Source organism: Misgurnus anguillicaudatus, chromosome 13 (genome assembly GCF_027580225.2).
Source record: "Misgurnus anguillicaudatus chromosome 13, ASM2758022v2, whole genome shotgun sequence".
In the NCBI taxonomy this organism is placed as follows: domain Eukaryota; kingdom Metazoa; phylum Chordata; class Actinopteri; order Cypriniformes; family Cobitidae; genus Misgurnus; species Misgurnus anguillicaudatus.
Window position 1 is genome coordinate 28751850 of NC_073349.2, and position 17294 is coordinate 28769143.

General features: G+C 37.2%; 3 protein-coding genes across 3 annotated transcripts; all 3 read right to left on the reverse strand.

Annotated features, from left to right (window-relative positions):
- Positions 1-623: 623 nt before the first annotated feature.
- Positions 624-3418, reverse strand: htr6 (5-hydroxytryptamine (serotonin) receptor 6). Its single transcript, XM_055187871.2, has 3 exons — positions 2503-3418; positions 1951-2085; positions 624-1623 (listed from the first exon to the last, which is right to left on the reverse strand). Exons 1-3 carry the CDS (start codon positions 3406-3408, stop codon positions 1264-1266), a joined length of 1401 nt encoding a protein of 466 aa, XP_055043846.2. The 5' UTR covers positions 3409-3418; the 3' UTR covers positions 624-1263.
- A 2105-nt stretch (positions 3419-5523) lies between these two features.
- Positions 5524-9268, reverse strand: micos10 (mitochondrial contact site and cristae organizing system subunit 10). The gene is made up of 4 exons (XM_055187872.2): positions 9109-9268; positions 8738-8785; positions 6903-7012; positions 5524-6241 (listed from the first exon to the last, which is right to left on the reverse strand). The coding sequence occupies exons 1-4, from the start codon at positions 9170-9172 to the stop codon at positions 6233-6235; spliced, it is 231 nt and encodes a 76-aa protein (XP_055043847.2). The 5' UTR covers positions 9173-9268; the 3' UTR covers positions 5524-6232.
- Positions 9269-10972: 1704 nt separating this feature from the next.
- Positions 10973-15485, reverse strand: sike1 (suppressor of IKBKE 1). Its single transcript, XM_055187873.2, has 5 exons — positions 15093-15485; positions 14703-14808; positions 14477-14619; positions 14212-14325; positions 10973-11762 (listed from the first exon to the last, which is right to left on the reverse strand). Exons 1-5 carry the CDS (start codon positions 15249-15251, stop codon positions 11646-11648), a joined length of 639 nt encoding a protein of 212 aa, XP_055043848.1. The 5' UTR covers positions 15252-15485; the 3' UTR covers positions 10973-11645.
- Between the last annotated feature and the right edge of the window lie 1809 nt (positions 15486-17294).

Sequence of the window (17294 nt, forward strand, 5' to 3'; positions counted from 1 at the left end):
CTTACCACTTGCATCCACTCACAAAAATAAAGTCTTGATATATTTACAGTAGGAAATTATCTTCATGAAACTTGATCTTTACTTAATATTAGGGCTGTCAAAGGATTAATCGCGATTAATCGAATACAAAATAAAAGTTTATATTTGCATAATATATTTGTAAGTGTATTGTGTGTAATTATTATGTAAATATATATAAATACACACATACATGTATAAATTAATTAGTAAATGTTTCTTAAATACATACATGCATGTGTGTGTTTTCATATTTGCAAAATAATTACATACAGTGCACAAACATATATTATGCAAAAACAAACTTTTATTTTGTATGCGATTGATCTTTTGACCAATGGTGGCCGGTGACTTCTCTTCCGAGCAGCGCAAATTTAAAATATGTGTTTTTGAAGTGTTGCGTGTGGCTCGTCATGTCAGGGTATGTGTTTGTTGCATCATGTGAAGCATGTGCATCATGCGTCCTGTCGGGGTAGGTGCCTGCTGCACACGCATCGAAGGGGTTTATGATAAAAGAGACGATCACGTGAGGTCTCTTTCATAAATCCCTTCGAGGCGTCTGCAGCGGACATGTATTTTGACAGGACGCGTGATGCACATAACTTTACATGACGTGCCGAACACATATTTTGAAATGAGGGCCACACACATGACGGGCAAAATGACGAATTTATAGAAAAATAAAGTCACCGCTGCCACTGTTTAATTTTGACCCATACAATGTATTTTTGTCTTTTGCTATGAATACACGTGTGCTACTTATGACAGGTTTTGTGGTCCAGGGTCACATATAAGCTTGTTAAAGCAAGTGCAACTTTTTTATTAAATATCTGGAATTGTTTTTTAATTTAATCTTATATTAATATCAAGCTTTTTTAAAGCTTGTTGTGATAAACTACTATGTGATTTGTATATACCATTACCCTCTTCATTAAGAGTGGTTTGTTGTTTAATTAAGACATGAAGATCCACAGACAACCCACTTGACATAGTGTGAGGTATTAGTGAGATTCCTTTCGCTCTCGTCTGCCTTATACATCTGTTGTTTTGGTTGTTATGGTAATGAATGAAGCAGGAGGAGAGTTGAATCTGTTTTAGACGTACAGCCTCCCTGAATACAGTCCATAAAAATCCTAACACTCGTCCCATTGATTTTTTCAGCACATTATGTTTTAGCACATTTTTTGTTGACAAGTCTATAATTATCCGTCACGTATCTTCTCATCCCGTTCTTATCGTGCGGTATCAATCGTCCAACGTATCGACCTGGTTGGGCAGCAGAAGAGGCAGATCAATCCCGGCTTGTTCTGCCTCAAGCAAGTTAACGGCATCCGTAGCCGTCGCTGGTGGCTGCGGCGGGTCGGACACGAGCGAAGGGGTTTCCGAAGGTAGCTGTGGGTCCCCTGAGTTGCGCAGAGAAAGGGAAAGCGGCGGCGATGGCCTACGTGGGGCGTGCGATGAAGAGCAACAGGGTAGAAGTCGCGCCAGTGCCCTCTTGAAGTCCCTCATGAATAGAGGGTATATAATCGGGTTCATGGTGCTGTTACAGTATCCCAGCCAGGTGATGGCATCGAAAAGCGAGGGTGGCACGCACTCGCACACCGCCTGAATGCACAGAAGAGAAAGGTGTTAGATCACGACAGCGATACAGAGAAAGGATGAAAAAGGTCAGAGTTGTCTAGCTGGACGGAAGAGGAGGTTGAGATGCCACAAATTATAAAAGGGAGAGTAGGAGAAAGAGATGGAGTGCTATTCACACACCATATTGTGTGTGAAGGAGGGCTCGAGAGAGAGACTTGCCCAGAATCTCGAAATTTGAGCGATGGACACAGATGGTGAATGGGTTTGAGAGCAGGAATAAATCATCTTTTTCAATTAACTTGCAGTTAATCTTCAACATCTATGCCAATGTTTCGTGTTTCATAGACTGACCTGTGCCATGTTGGTGATAAAAAAGGGAAGCCAGGCGCCGAAGAAGAGACCCAGGAGCACTCCCAGCGTTAGACTGGCTTTCAGAGCTCGCTTTCTTTGCCGGTGTGCCAGTCTGCGCTCGCTATTCACCGACAACTGATAGAAACAGACAAAGACATGAAAATGAAATTTCACTGCCGAGAGAAGGGTAGTTGTGTTACCTTGGACCGCAGTAATTATTTGTCTTTTCCTCTCGAAATGAAAGCTCTTGACAGTCACAGTACTTCAAAAGGTCTTTTCTGTTCGACTGAATAGTTTTACCCATTCCCCCCTCACCTCTTCATCTTCAAATGGTTTATTGCACTCCGGCACCCTCATCTGGTCTTTTATTACTATCTGTGCCATCCTTTAAAATCTAATCTTTTCCTTTTCAGCTACGTTTTCATCATCTTTTTAATTTGCTGCGAGTTTGAGGCAAGTTAAGAATTCACAAACATGCATGCACCAAATTTGGCCAATTTTCATTTGCATCTATTCACAATCTTTCTTTTAAGCAGTTACCACCATCCTCACCGGAGCGTGTCGCAGTACCGGTGGATCTTGATGGCTGTATTCATCTCCGTGACCGGGAGAAGGAGGACGTGACGGTTGGCCAGGTGAGTGGTGTGGGTACTGAGGTTGAGTAAGAGCCTCCACCTGTCGTGCCTGTCTTCTGGCCGCCAACAAGATTCGGCAGTAGGTGAAACAGATGGCTGTGGAGGGCAAGAAGAAGGTGAGAAAGGTCGCCACAAGGGCGAAGGGAAGAGTCACTCGCAGACGGCACTGCGTGGATGGCGTTCCCGAAGTGGAAAGCTGAAAGTACGACGAGGAGCTCGACCTAAAGGCCGTGTGGTTGGCAGAATCGTGTTCGGTGAGGTCTTGCGTACGACCCAAGTTGTGCCAGTCCATCTTGATTGGCAGGAAAGAAGTCAGGGCTGCCAAACCCCAAGCCCCACCCACGAGAAGCAAGGCACGGGGTGGGGTCATGTGCTGTTTGTATCGTAGCGGAGAGATGATGAGGAGGTAGCGGTCCAGACTGATAACGCACAAGTTGAGGATGGAAGCGCTGCAGCACATCACGTCGAAACAGAGCCAGACGGGGCAAAAGCCGGGCGCCAGCACCCAGGTCCCACACAACACGTTGAGCATGGCAGGGGGCATCACCACCAGAGCCACCATCAAGTCTGACAAGAACAAGGACACCAGGAAGCAATTGGAGGTGCAGCGTAGTGACCGGTGGGCAAACACGAGGGCAATCAACAAAATGTTCCCACAAGCTGTCACCAAAATGATGAGGAACAGCATGACGGCGAGGAGCCACGGACCGCTGCCACTGATGCTCCAGACCTCACCGATAGTACCGCTGTCGTTGAAGCTCCCATGAATTCTGAGATCCACACCTGATGATGCTTCAACTCGAGGGAGAGCCGATCCACTCATCGTCGGAGAGTTGGATTGAACGCACATCCAAGTACATCTGTGTGTCACTGAAACTATTTTGGGTGCCGGAAAAAAGTCCAGTTTACATTAATCTGTTCCATCTCTCTCCTGCCAAGGTTTACTTCATCACCTCATCAGCGCAAGGATAATATTCAGTCCATTTGTTAACGTGAGATGAGCGGAGCAACGGAATGACACATTTCCTTGTCAATAGTCTGGCTTCTTCCAAGCTTTAGCACCAGTATGAGCAATCCTGTGCCCGTCAGAGTATTTCAAAGCTGCGTGTCATCATGACACTCTTAGGGGGAGGGCAACTAAGAGGTGGGCTTCGGTACGAGAGTGTCTGTGCAGAGAGCGAGCGCTGCGAGAGGAGGTATATTTTTAGATGGTTGAATTAAAAACCAAACTAATCTGGGTTTCGTTCTTCCCATTGAGGTGGATTTCTGTTTGCCTTCCATGCATTTTTATGAGCCTCGCTTTATTCCGGCGATTGTGTTGCTGTAATTGAGTGAAAGTGAGCGGATGAGTGCACTAGTGTTGGCGTCTTCGCTGTTTTCCTTGCCCTCCTAATCTCTGTATCGTCCACTTCAGGGTGCCTGCGGGATCCGCGCTCGGCAGCTGGGTATTAAGCGTGTCTGAGGATTTTGCTCTTGGTGCAACTCTTAATGCACATTCACTGCCAATCATTATTTAAGAATGTCAATTAACAAAGGCTTATGTAAATTTGCATGAGACAATATATTTAAAAAAAAAGTGGATTTAATTTTTTTGAAACAAATTGAACAAAGTTAATTATGTGACCTTATTTCTTTTTCTTTTTTTAACCAGAGGTCAATCATTAAAACAGAGACTCTTATTTAATGTTTAGTGAAATATAGATTGAATTGTTTTACTATTCTACAATTCCTTTTTATTATTTAACCATTGCTCAGCCTCCATGGATTGCCACTGTAAATACATCTTATTTTTATTCAATATAAATTAAGGTACAAAAAATATTTTCTGATAAAGCTGTCAATAAATTTAATTTAACCTGACATATTTCTTTAAGGGGCGTTTTAACGGACAGGGCTTGTCCTAATCCCAGACTAAAATGCATGTTTGAGCTACTATAATTTTAACATTTACTAATAACACCTTGTACTAAAATATCTTAACATATATCAGTGCCATTGTTTCGACACACCACAGTATAGTTTTTTTAAGGTTTGTTCAAGAAAAAAAATTATTAGTATTTTTGTCTTGTTTTCAGTAAAAATATCTATAAATTCTTAAATTAAGATGCTTTTCTTGATGAGTAAATCGACCCCCAAATAATAAGTCTAGTTTTTAGACCGAAAATACCAAATGTAAGTGATCCTGTGCATAAAACAAGCAAAAAAAATCTGCCAATGGGGTAAGCTACTTTTTCTTGATTTTTTTTCTTGAATTTAGTGTTTAAGAAAAAATTTCAAGATTTTTTGCTTACCCCAATTGCAGATTTTTTGCTTGTTTTATGCACAAAATCATTTAAATGTGATATTTTTGGTCTGAAAACTACACTTATTTTCTTGGGTCGTTTTGCTCATCAAGAAAAAGCATCTTAATTTAAGAATTTTTTTTTTTTACTGATAAAAAGACAAAAATGCTAAGAACATTTTTTTCTTGAAAATCATTTTTTGCAGTGTAAGTAGTCCTAGTCCTGGATTAATCTAAACCCTGTCCGGCAAACTGCCTCTAAAGGTTTGTCTAGACCAGTAATTCTTAAAGTGTGGTCCGCCAAAAGATGACCTAAACTAGGTGTTTATACAATCGTCACTTATTTAAGTAGATTTTTCATGTTAAGCTCCAACTCATTTCACATTTACTTTTTCAAATGAAATAAAATTTATTTAACAATTTCTGAACATAGCATTGCATTTGTGTTTAAACTAATTTGTGTTTTTTAATTAGTGCATATTAAACTTAAATTTAGCTTATCCTTCCTATTTTGTTGTTTATTTGGGGGCGTGTTATAGTGGGATTCTGTTAGGTGGTCCTCAGAAAAAAATTGGAAGATAAAGTCGTCCTTGGGCTGAAAAAGTTTGAGAAACACTGGTCTAGACAATATCCTTGATTCATTAAATTTCGAACAAATTGAGATTGAAAGGTTTTGCTTTATTCCAAGACAAAAGAAAAGCAGATATCATGGACTCCAAAGAGTTATGAAATTGTGTAAATCTTTATATAGAAGCATATGACGATACATTTATATATGCAGCTTATCTGCATTAAAGCCACCATGTCTGTAACCTTTTCTAAAAGAGCATTTTTATTCCCATATCAAGTCACGAATGCATGGTTTCGATATGTTCAGAATTCTCAATTTTACCTTTGTAAGCAACAGTAAAAACAAGTGCAATTATGGTCAAAAACATCAAGAGTCAAATTAAATCAAACATGCTTTTACTTCAGTAGGGGAAAATGGTCACCATGCCAACATTGCAGATTTGTGCAGACTTTTTGGTTTGAAAATAAACAAACAAACAAATAAACAAGTGCACTAGTAGTTTGGCATGGTTTCTGAAAAATCATCAATGCTTGGATCAAAAGCCAGATGACAGCGTGGGCTGCTGTCATTGAGCGTATAATGAACACAGGTCTGTGGTTTGCACAATAAAAACGGGAGCCATTGCTTGAAAATAACTGTATGATAAATCATTCAAATAATCATTAGCAAATGTTTAACTTAATATCCTTTATCGTTTTATTAAATAACAGTACAAGAACATGGATATAATGTAGAAAGCAGCCGGTCTGATAATTAAAGCAAAGCTGATGAGAGAATCCATATTTTAATGCATTGCTACTGCTCCTGAAAGAAAAGAAAAAGCAATCAATATCTGAAACATTTCAACACTTTCATGAAATGACGTGACTTACATGTGATATTCAAATCTAAATCAATATACAGACATGCACCTCACTTTTTATGTACTTTTGCATCTTTTTCTCCTTACGGAGAGAACTGAGTTGTGTGCTAGGGCAAAGATTTGATCATGAGATGATGATGTAATTAGGGATAGACCGATATATTGGGCCGATATTTGCGAGTTTTATGTGTATCGGCATCGGCCGATATGTGGCTGACGTGTTCGCCAATTTTTTCCCCGGCATTATTTACAGACAGAGTCCTGGAAGCCGCAAGCGATTGCAGGTCATGTGACTTAAACCAACCAACCTTTCCATGACAACATCAAAAGATGGTTCCATAGCACCCTCACCTGTTTTTACTATTAAATATAGTTTTTTAAGTTCTATAAATGTTACTTTTTTAAAATTGAGACTTGTAACATTTGGCATCATCATTGTGTCATTTTTATGATGTAAATTGAGTGAGCAAAAGCAGTATCGGCTCAAGAAAATCGGCAGCCTGTATCGGTCATCGGCTAAGGCTGATGAAACAAAAATCGGCATCGGCACTGAAAAATCCATATCGGTCGATCCCTAGATGTAATTTTTATAAAACCACTTACCTTAGCAATGCTACTGTGCAGCAGATAATGAGATCTGAAGTCATTCTGACAGTTGGAATATGCCATGCCAAGACCAAGTCCTGTGCCGAAAATAATAGGAAAAGTCCGGCCTGTGGGAAGATTTCAGAGCGGCTCGTAAGTAAATGCTCATAGTAATTGACAAACCAGGAATATTTGGGGTTTAATTTGATATTTAACCCTACAAACCGTTCATAATGTTCAGTAGCAAACGGTATTTGTAATATGAACTAAGCAAGATTATTTAGTACACAGGCTAATACAGAAGTAGTAAAGTAGTAAATGCCTATGTTTAAAGGGGACATATCATGAAAATCTGACTTTTTCAATGTTTAAGTGCTATGACTGGGTCCCCAGTGCTTCTATCAACCTACAAAATGTGAAAAAGATCAACCCAGTAACTTAGTTTTGGTAAAACATTCTCTGCAAGCATGTTAAAAATAGGTCATTGATATTAGGCTCTCCTCGTGATGTCAGAAGGGGATTGTTCAGCCCATTAATCTCCACTATCCAACCACGGCACTGCCATTTAGTGCAGAGATCAGCTCATTTGCATTTTAAAGGACCAAAAACATTTTGGCGATTTCACCATGCTAAAATAAATTATCTATATGGTATTTTGAGCTAAAACTTCACATATGTACTCTGGAGACACCATAGATTAATTTTACATCTTCAAAAAGTCTTGTGAAATGTCCCCTTTAAGGTTGTTAATTAGTCATGTGTTTGTGTGTTGAGGACCAGCTATAAACATGCATTTGCACATTATAAATATATGTCAAACAAACTGCATTTATACCAAATATATACCAATTAAAAAAAGTTTATAATTGTTATAGTTGGAGTAAAGCACTGGTTCTTAAACTGAGGAACAATTACAACTTGTGTTATGCGCAGTGCCCACTACAATGCACGTGATAAACTTTAATGTGTTATTTTATATTTATTATTAAACAATTAATTGTTTATATTTTCATAAATATTTATTAAATGTAGAAATTATATATACATAAATATAAACAATTTATCGTAAATAATAAAAAGTATCATTTTTATGACACTCTTAATTTGTGCGTGCGTAACGAGCTCGTGCGTGCTCACGTTAGAAGGCGCTTCGCGCCATTTACCTTTTCAGTTATACAGAATTAAAACTACTGCAAATGAAAAAGATTTAAACAAACATTTTGTCACAATTACAGCCACAAGACATCATAAGGACCGATACTGACATCGTTGAGGATAAAGTTATCAGCACCTAGTATTTTGTAACCTCAGTTACAAAACTCCGTGTGTTTACAAGACTAAAAAGCAGCCATATAGCGGAACCATTCAGATTATACTATTAGGTTATGAGTTATGACTTTACTGTCTCCATTAAATCCGAAGTTTGATTTGAGATGTTCAGCAGCAGTGAGAGAGATTGAAGCCTGAACAACATATGAGAACAAAGCACGTGACGTTGTTAAAGTGCACGAAGCATCGTAGTGTTGAAGCTTGCAGACTGCTGCTAAAGCAGGTAAGAGTTGTGCTTTCCTCTCCCTAAACATACAAATGTAACAAACTGGCATTTTCATATTTATTGAACTCGTCAGAATCATAAAATAATGATACCAAGGCATGCACTTGATGTTATGTTTAAAGAGAAAGTGATCTGAAGAATCTGATTTAATCAGAGATCTCACTAATAGGGTTGAAAAGTTTGAGAACCAGTGGAGTACAAAATGTCGCATTGATGGATGATGCAGTCATTTTATGTCAACTAATAAGTGTACGAACACTTTCAGTGATAAATAAATCAGGCTCTGTGAAATACTTACGCTTAAAGAACACAACCGAAAACACGATTCCTATTCCCAGACCAGTGCCTATAGGTGAAAATAAAAAAACATTAGGGTGTATTCAAATAAATTGGGATAGATGCCATTACCAACTCAATTATTCCTAACGTTATATAACAAAACGTGCTTACAACAAACATCATGTTCATCAACACTAATTCTGACACACAACAATAGGACGACTAATCATTTAACTTTCTATACAGCGCAATGTTATGTTTAACTAGTTAAAAAGTGTTTATTTTGGTACTGTACGAGTAACAATGCTACCCAGAAATGGAGTTCAGTGACCTGAGCGCCCTACATAGACAACGTGTCAATAATAAAGACACGATGAAGAAGAGTTTTACCGAGTTTAACAGCGCAGTCTGCGAGGCAGCGGTCCCACTTTTGGCCGATCTCTTTCTCAGACATGTTTTAAGCCGATGACAGTAGCAGTGGTATAAATGACTTTGCTTTGAAGGCTGTAGTAGTGTGCTGCTGTCATACAGTACTTCACTGGCGGTGGATGACTATACAGACACAAGATGAGAGCGCCACCTGCTGGACTGGCGGAAAGAAAATGCAACAATACAAATTGTAATGTGTCTTATTCCAGATTTAATGGTGTTCTACATGTAAATATATGTTTGGATAGTGTAGTCTGATAAATGTAAATATATATACATTCATACATACATACATTTATTATGTTTTAATTTCTGACTATTCATTGAAAATGAAGTGGACAGTAGTAAAGTAAATTTTTCAAGTATTAATATTTTATCAGTTTTTCTTTGAAAAAAAAACCATACATTACAAAGCATTATTTCATAATTATTACTTCACTCCATTTCATAAGTTTTTTTTACATTTAATATTCAAGTAAATTAAAAAAATTCTTACTTTTACTTAAGAAAAAAGTACTTTTACTTGAGTAAAAGTATGAAAGCATACAATTTGAATGTAATTGGGTATCAAATACATTTTAATATGCAATATAAAGGAATAAACAGTATGATTCTGAGACTTGTTGTGAAGTAAACTTTTTCCCAAGACAAAGGTAAAGTACGAATGCTTAGAAAATGTAACTAAAATACTTAAGTACTGTCCACCTCTGAGTATGCATTTTTCAGACGTTATATATGTTAATTCGTTACATTTATATAGCGCTTTTCCAGTGCTCAAAGCGCTTTACATATGAATGGGGGAATCTCCTCAACCACCACCAATGTGCGGCATCCACCTGGATGATGCAACGGCAGCCATATTGTGCCAGAACGCCCACCACACACCAGCTTATTAGTGGAGAGGAGACAGAGTGATATAGCCAATTAGTATGAGGGATGATTAGTAGGCCAATGGGCAAGTTTGGCCAGGATGCCGGGGCACACCCCTACTCTTTTTCGAAGGACATCCTGGGATTTTTAATGACCACAGAGAGTCAGGACCTCGGTTTAACGTCTCATCCGAAGGACGGTGCTTTTTTTTTGACAGTATAGTGTCCCCGTCACTATACTGGGGCATTAGGACCCACACAGACCACAGGGTGAGCACCCCCTGCTGGTCTCACTAACACCTCTACCAGCAGCAACCTGGTTTTCCCAGGCAGCAACCTGGTTTTCCCAGGTGGTCTCCCATCCAAGTACTGACCAGGCTCAGCCCTGCTTAGCTTCAATGGGCAAGCTGTCTTGGGCCTTAGGGTGATATGGCTGCTATGTTATACTAGTCAACATTTGAAGTGAAAGTTCATCAAAGTTGTCCTAACGGGTATTGTGTATTGGTATTAAGACAACTTTAATGAAAGGTTTTGATCCACTTCAAATGTTGACTAGTAGTATGTAACAATGTTTATATAGTTTATGTTATATAAATTAATATCCAAATAAAAAAAAAAATAAATCTAAAAAATTTACACTTGCAGTGCATGATTACAGGTTCAATAAAATACTTTCACAAATACTCTTTATGTGCAAAATAACATGGTTTGATAAGACAATAATTTTTAGACAGTTAAAAACTAATCTTTTCCATTGACAGGACGTGCTAAATACTAAATCTCCTTAAAAAAAAAAACTCTTTACTTTCCAACAGGTATGGTCTTCTTGAGCAGTTGTTAAAGTTTGTAACTTGATGATGAATGGCTTCATGGTTTTTCTTTTTTGTTGTCAAGACACTTTGGTAGTCTACTAAAAGCGTGATTATCCACTTATACTGAAAATTTAAAACAACACATTTTAACTTTAATATTTCTATTTTATTTTACATATTAAGTGATACAAAATAAGAACTGTGATGCATACAGCGACTGTGATGCAAAACATGACTGCTTTCCTGAGATGAAATTACACCAATTTACAATAAAAGGACCGAGGCAAATATCAAGAGGAAATCGTAAGAGGATTCTAAACTGCAGGCATTTTATCTGTGTAACAGGATGTTTATCACATCACATTGTTTAAAGATGCAATAAAACTGCTAAAACTTACCACATTCATACTCATCCTATGCTGAGGTTAGTTAGGTCTGTCAACAATATGTATTCACATATACAGATTTATTTCAGGACATATTTAATCCTAAAACAGGTTCTACTTAAAACAGACTCAAAACAAAATATCTACAAACCTCCTAAACCTACGAATCTGTTTAAAATCAAAATGTAAAATCAAAATAGAGGCATTTTTCTACCTATAATATACATTTGTCTAATGTAAAAGTCTATAAGTGACATTCAAGAAGTGAAAACCCTTTCCTGAACAAAAGCTTAAATATTTATAATAAACATCCAAAGTGCACCGTTGGACAGCAGGGAGCTGAACCACAGCTGAAACAGATGACACCTGACATACTGTAGAAATATACAAACGCACTCGACTCTAGCCATATAAAATAAATAACATTTCCTCTAATTGGACTCGGGGGTCTTGGGTCTAGCCGTCTCAGGTGGGTTTGTCTCCTCTCTCTGTGGCCTCACAGAAGTGTTACTAATCGACAGTAGACCCCGAAGCTCCTTGTTTTCAATCTGTCAACAAAAAATGCGTAAAAAATATAACCGTTTACCAGAATGAACACAATCAGAAGTGTCTCTAAATCTACTAAAAGGAGTCTGTTTTTTAAAGGGACACTCCACTTTTATTGAAAATATGCACATTTTCCAGCTCCCCTAGAGTTAAATGTTTGATTTTTACCGTTTTGGAATCCATTCAGCTGATCTCTGGGTCTGGCGCTAGCACTTTTAGCATAGCTTAGCATAATCCATTGAATCTGATTAGACCATTAGCATCACACTCAAAAATAACCAAAGAGTTTCTATATTTTTCCTATTTAAAACGTAACTCTTCTGTAGTAACCTTGTGTACTAAGACTGACGGAAAATTAAAAGTTGTGATTTTCTAGGGCGATATTGCTGGGACTATACTCTCATTCTGGTGTAATAATCAAGGACTTTGCTGCTGTAACATGGCTGCTGGAGGCGCAATGATATTACGCAGCACCCGAAAGTAGTCCCCTTGATAACTTTCAATAGCAGGGGACTGTTTTCGGGCACTGCGTAATATCATTGAACCTCCTGCAGCCATGGTACAGCAGCAAAGACACTGATTATTATAACGCCAGAATGAGAGTATAGTCCTAGCCATATCGGCATAGAAAATCACAACTTTAATTCTTAAAAGTCTTAGTACACGATGTAACTACAGAAGAGTCAAGTTTTAAATAGGAAAAATATCAAAACTCTTTGGTTATTTTTAAACATGCGATGCTAATGGTCTAATCAGATTCAATGAATTATGCTAAGCTATGCTAAAAGTGGTACAGCCAGACCCGGAGATCGGCTAAATGGATTCCAAAACGGTAAAAATAAAATGTTTAACTCTGGGAGCTGGAAAATGAGCATACCTTCAAAAAAAAAGTGGAGTGTCCCTTTAATTATTGTTTATGTATTGCAGTTTTTAAGTAATTGAGAAGCTCGGATGCAGAAGCTGCTAAATGTCACCTCAGTCAAAAAATGAGACAATAGTTTTAACCGAATGCTCTCGGCATGTATTATACATTCATCAAATACTTCTGCTTCAAATCTGCTTAATCCCGGCAAGTCAGAAATACAGTTTTGTTGGCAGAATCCACTTAATTATTTTTCAGCAATGTCCTTATACGTGCACGGAAAAGAAGAATTGGATGAACGACGTCATATGAAATGACTGTGGATCAAATTCAAACTTGTGTCCCTTGTGAGTACTTAAACCTAAATAAAACCCAAATGTGGCAGTGACATGCATCACAGCATCCTCTAATGTGTGTTTCAGTCTCCTCTTTTTTTATATCTTTCTAGTTGCATCTTTAGTGATTTTGCAACTGTAGTTTTGTCCAAAGAAGTGGAGGTTTCTGTCAAAAAAGCTTGCATGCACTAAGAGGGTTTTGCAGTGAAAGACAGTCAAATTTGTTAAAATCCAATGAAATGACTAAAGTGACATTTGTAAAAATAAGGCTTTTCAATTACTCAATAATAACTCAAGTAAGTGTAAGTGAAATTACTGAACCTTAAAGGACAAGTTCGGTATTTTACACTCAAAGCCCGGTCTCCAGAATGTTCACGATGAAACAGAACGGTTTTGACTGAAATTTGGACATATGATGCTGGCCCGAGAATTTTCAGGTGTTTATTGTATCACCTCCCACCTCTATAATGGCTATATAGGTGCACAGGAACAATCCTTTCGAAAATGCATTAAACTTTCGTTTACAAAGACGTGAAACTCACCGAGTGGTCAGGGGTGTTCACTGATATGCTCACACAAAAATTCCAACAGGTTTTATCGTAGTTGTTGTCCAACTCCATTGACTTGTATTAGATGTGCTGTGAGGTACGGTATTACTCCGCACCGGGAACGTTGTTTCTATTCTTGCAATTGGTAAAGGCGGATTATCGCCACCAACTGGGCTGGAGTGTCTATTATTCAAGCTCCCAACGGAAGAATATACGGGTGTGAGGCGTTTGGAAAAATAGGTCCACAAGTTTACAACGAATGCTAAAACACCTGTTGGAAAGCATCTTTTGCAGCGACCCCCGTGTGAGCACACCAGTGAACACCCCTGACCACTCGGTGAGTTTCACGTCTTTGTAAACGAAAGTTTAATGCATTTTGGAAGGGATTGTTCCAGTGCACCTATATAGCCATTGTAGAGGTGGGAGGTGATACAATAAACACCCGAAAATTCTCGGGCAGCATCATATGTCCAAATTTCAGTCAAAACCGTTCTATTTCATCATAAACAATCTGAAAACAGGGCTAAAATAGTGTAAAATACCAAACTTGTCCTTTAACATAAAAGCCTGATAGAAATGCTCATTTACAAGAAAACACATTAGAGGCACTTAGAGGGTTTTGCATCTGAACTCCTCAATAATTTGCTAAACAACGCAAACCATTTGATCATTTTACAAGAAATCTGAGTGAAAACAAAAGCATTACTTCAAGCTGTGCCAGTCTCTCTTTAACCGAGCAGAAACGTTGGTCATCCATCTGTACAGCTCGACGCATAACTTGACCCATTTCACAGATTCGCTCCAGCTGGCTTTGAACCTCCTGAAAAAGTAATTTGATCATTTTATTTAAAAATACATACTATGGCAATTGTTTTAACATAAGTTTCATTTCTCAGATACATGTGGCCGACATCTGCATTATTTTTTGTAGCAAAACAATAATTTTTAGGGTCATATGCAAGGTTTAGCACCTTGGCATGATCCTGGTGAAGGGTGAGCACAGGTCGGGTATCCAGCTCCTTCTTCTCCATCATCATCTGAAGCATCTGTTTCCGGTATCGGCCCATGATTAACTCAAGAGCATACTGATGCTCTTCCAGTGAGACACACAGTTCTGTGGAGCGAAACGAGGGTTATTTAGATATTAAAAACCTCACTTTAGTTCAAAATTAGGGCTGTTTGTGTCAAAGATCTTGCCTCGGTTCTCCTGCTGAAGATCTTTTATTTGAGTGTTCTCCTGGGTCAGCAGAACATGAGGTTTGTATCTGGATAGCTCCTGATACTGCATGCTCTCCTCCATATACTAATGACAGCACAAATATAAATCACACGTCATGTTAGAATTACTTGATTAATAGTTATTATTTGGCACACATAAGGGACACACAATATTTGCTCTTTAGGCAGATGTTTTAATCCAAAATGACATACACTGCATTCAAGGGACTGAACCCATGACATTTGCGTTGCCAGCACAGTGCTCTTCCAATTGAGCTAACGTTACAACAAGAGTGTCTCATATTCCACATACAAATAGCATTTATTCTTAGAGGTCAGTGTGTGTGAGTATGAGATTTGATATCATGCCTTGTCAGGGAGAGCATTTCCCACCACCTTCATGCTGTGGACCTTCTGACTGAGAGCGCTCGACTGCTCGATCAGGGTCTCCGCGGCCGTGTCGTGCTCCTTCAGCCGATCCAGTAGCGTGCGAGCGTCGCCCAACACCTTCTCCAGTGTGCACGACATCTCTTCACCTTACTAACCGATGATCACCAAAAGAACACTGCATTTAACTATAGTTAGCGCGATGGCTGGAAAGATGAATAAAAAAGTCGCGATATATTACATATTTATTACTCGGTATCAGATTAAGCGAAAATGACCGGTTTATAAAACAGAAATTCGACAGAAAGTCAACTATCTGTCAAGTAATGAGAACTTCCTGTACTGGTTACGTCAAGCGTTGAGAACGTTGCAGGAAATGGAGTTTCAAAATAACGGCTGTGAGTTCAAAATAAAAGTTTTTTTAATGCGTTTAAAAACAATTTGGTTTAATTTCTGTAAATTATGATGATGATGATGTTGTGTTTATGTTAATATTTTATGTTTTATATTTATGTGTTTTGATGTTATTAATTGAGTTATATCTTTAAAGTCCCAGTGAAATTAAAATGAAACTTTTTCCTTTTAGTATAAATATGTTATAAACTAATAAGGTCCAAAACACTAACAAAATTCTCATACAGAAGATATATGCGTTCAAAACCTACATTTTGACATGTGCGCTAAAAACGTTGTTTCAACAATAATGTTGGTTGAGATCTAAAAGAGATATTTGTCAGACGATGAAAGCTTTTATATTGAAACTATGGAAACAAGTGCATTGCCACATAACAATTGTTAAAACAAATAAAAAACAAACAAAGTACATCTAAAATAACAATCTGTAAAGTTTTGTCTCACAAACATGTTAATGCATGTGTAACAGTATATAGACAAATACAACAAGATCATTTATTTAAAGTTTGTTTTTTGTATGTGGATCAGAACAGATATTATAGTCAACAACATTATCATATATCATATTATCAGTATTGCAAAGCATGAGAGGAAGTCAGTATATGCCTTTTTGTGATATACAAATACTTTATATTGATAAAAGAGTCCTTTGTGCACTGCAAAAAATGGTTTTCAAGAAAAAATCTTTTTTGTATTTTTGTCTTGTTTTCAGTAAAAATATCTAAAAATTCTTAAACCAAGATGCTTTTTCTTGATGAGCAAAATGACCCGAGAAAATAAGTCTAGTTTTTAGACCAAAAATATCAAATTTAAGTGATTTTGTGCATAAAACAATAAAAAAATCTGCCAATGGGGTAAGCAAAAAAATCTTGAACATTTTCCCCATTGACAGATTTTTTTGCTTGTTTTATTCACAAAATCACTTCATTTGACATTTTTGATCTAAAAACTAGACATATTTTCTTGGGTCGTTCTGCTTATAAAGAAAAGGCATCCCAATTCAAGAATTTCCAGACACCTCCACTGAAAACAAGACAAAAATACCAAAAAATATTTTTGTCTTGTTTTCAGCAAAAACATCCAAAAACTCCCAAATCAAGATGTATTACCTGATAAGCAAAATTACCTAGGAAAATAAGTCTAGTTTTTAGATCAAAAATATAAACTTGTAAATAAATTAGTGCTGGGCAAAGATTAATTGCATACAAAATAAAAGTGATTTTTTTGCATAATATATGTGCGTGTACTGTGTCTAATAATTGTGTATTAACCACACACACATTCATATATTCATTTCAGAATTGTTTTACTTATATATAATTGTTTTTAATTTATTTTTAATATAGAATATATAAAATATAAATAAATATATATAAACATGTAAATGTTTCTTAAATACATACATGAATGTGTGTGTATTTATTTATACACAACAATTACACACAGCACATACCCACCCACTATGCCAAAAATCACTTCCACCCTGTATGCAACTAATCGCGATTAATCTTTGCCCAGCACTAAAATAAATGCTTAAAACAAGCAAAAAATAAATAAATCTGCCAATAGGGTAAGAAAAAATATCTTGAAATAAGTTAACTTTTTTTTATAAACACTTAATTCAGGAATTTTTTTAAACCATTGGCGGATTTTTTTGCTAGAAATTCGCTTACATTTTATATTTTTTGTCTAAAAACTATACTTATTGTTCTAGGTAATTTTTGCAGTGTAGGCCCTGTCATCTGTTTTTGCAGTTGTAAACAATTGTTG

Excerpts from the sequence above, each read along its gene's own strand:
- htr6 (XM_055187871.2), bottom strand. The coding sequence starts at position 3,408 with ATGAGTGGATCGGCTCTCCCTCGAGTTGAAGCATCATCAGGTGTGGAT. Across the intron at positions 2,086-2,502 it reads CGGTACTGCGACACGCTCCG|TTGTCGGTGAATAGCGAGCG; the intron begins GTGAGGATGGTG and ends TGTTTCTATCAG. Across the intron at positions 1,624-1,950 it reads TTATCACCAACATGGCACAG|GCGGTGTGCGAGTGCGTGCC; the intron begins GTCAGTCTATGA and ends CTGTGCATTCAG.
- micos10 (XM_055187872.2), bottom strand. The coding sequence starts at position 9,172 with ATGTCTGAGAAAGAGATCGGCCAAAAGTGGGACCGCTGCCTCGCAGAC. Across the intron at positions 8,786-9,108 it reads AGACTGCGCTGTTAAACTCG|GCACTGGTCTGGGAATAGGA; the intron begins GTAAAACTCTTC and ends TTTCACCTATAG. Across the intron at positions 7,013-8,737 it reads TTCGGTTGTGTTCTTTAAGC|GCCGGACTTTTCCTATTATT; the intron begins GTAAGTATTTCA and ends ATCTTCCCACAG.
- sike1 (XM_055187873.2), bottom strand. The coding sequence starts at position 15,251 with ATGTCGTGCACACTGGAGAAGGTGTTGGGCGACGCTCGCACGCTACTG. Across the intron at positions 14,620-14,702 it reads TCTTCAGCAGGAGAACCGAG|AACTGTGTGTCTCACTGGAA; the intron begins GCAAGATCTTTG and ends TTCGCTCCACAG. Across the intron at positions 14,326-14,476 it reads TTCACCAGGATCATGCCAAG|GAGGTTCAAAGCCAGCTGGA; the intron begins GTGCTAAACCTT and ends TTACTTTTTCAG.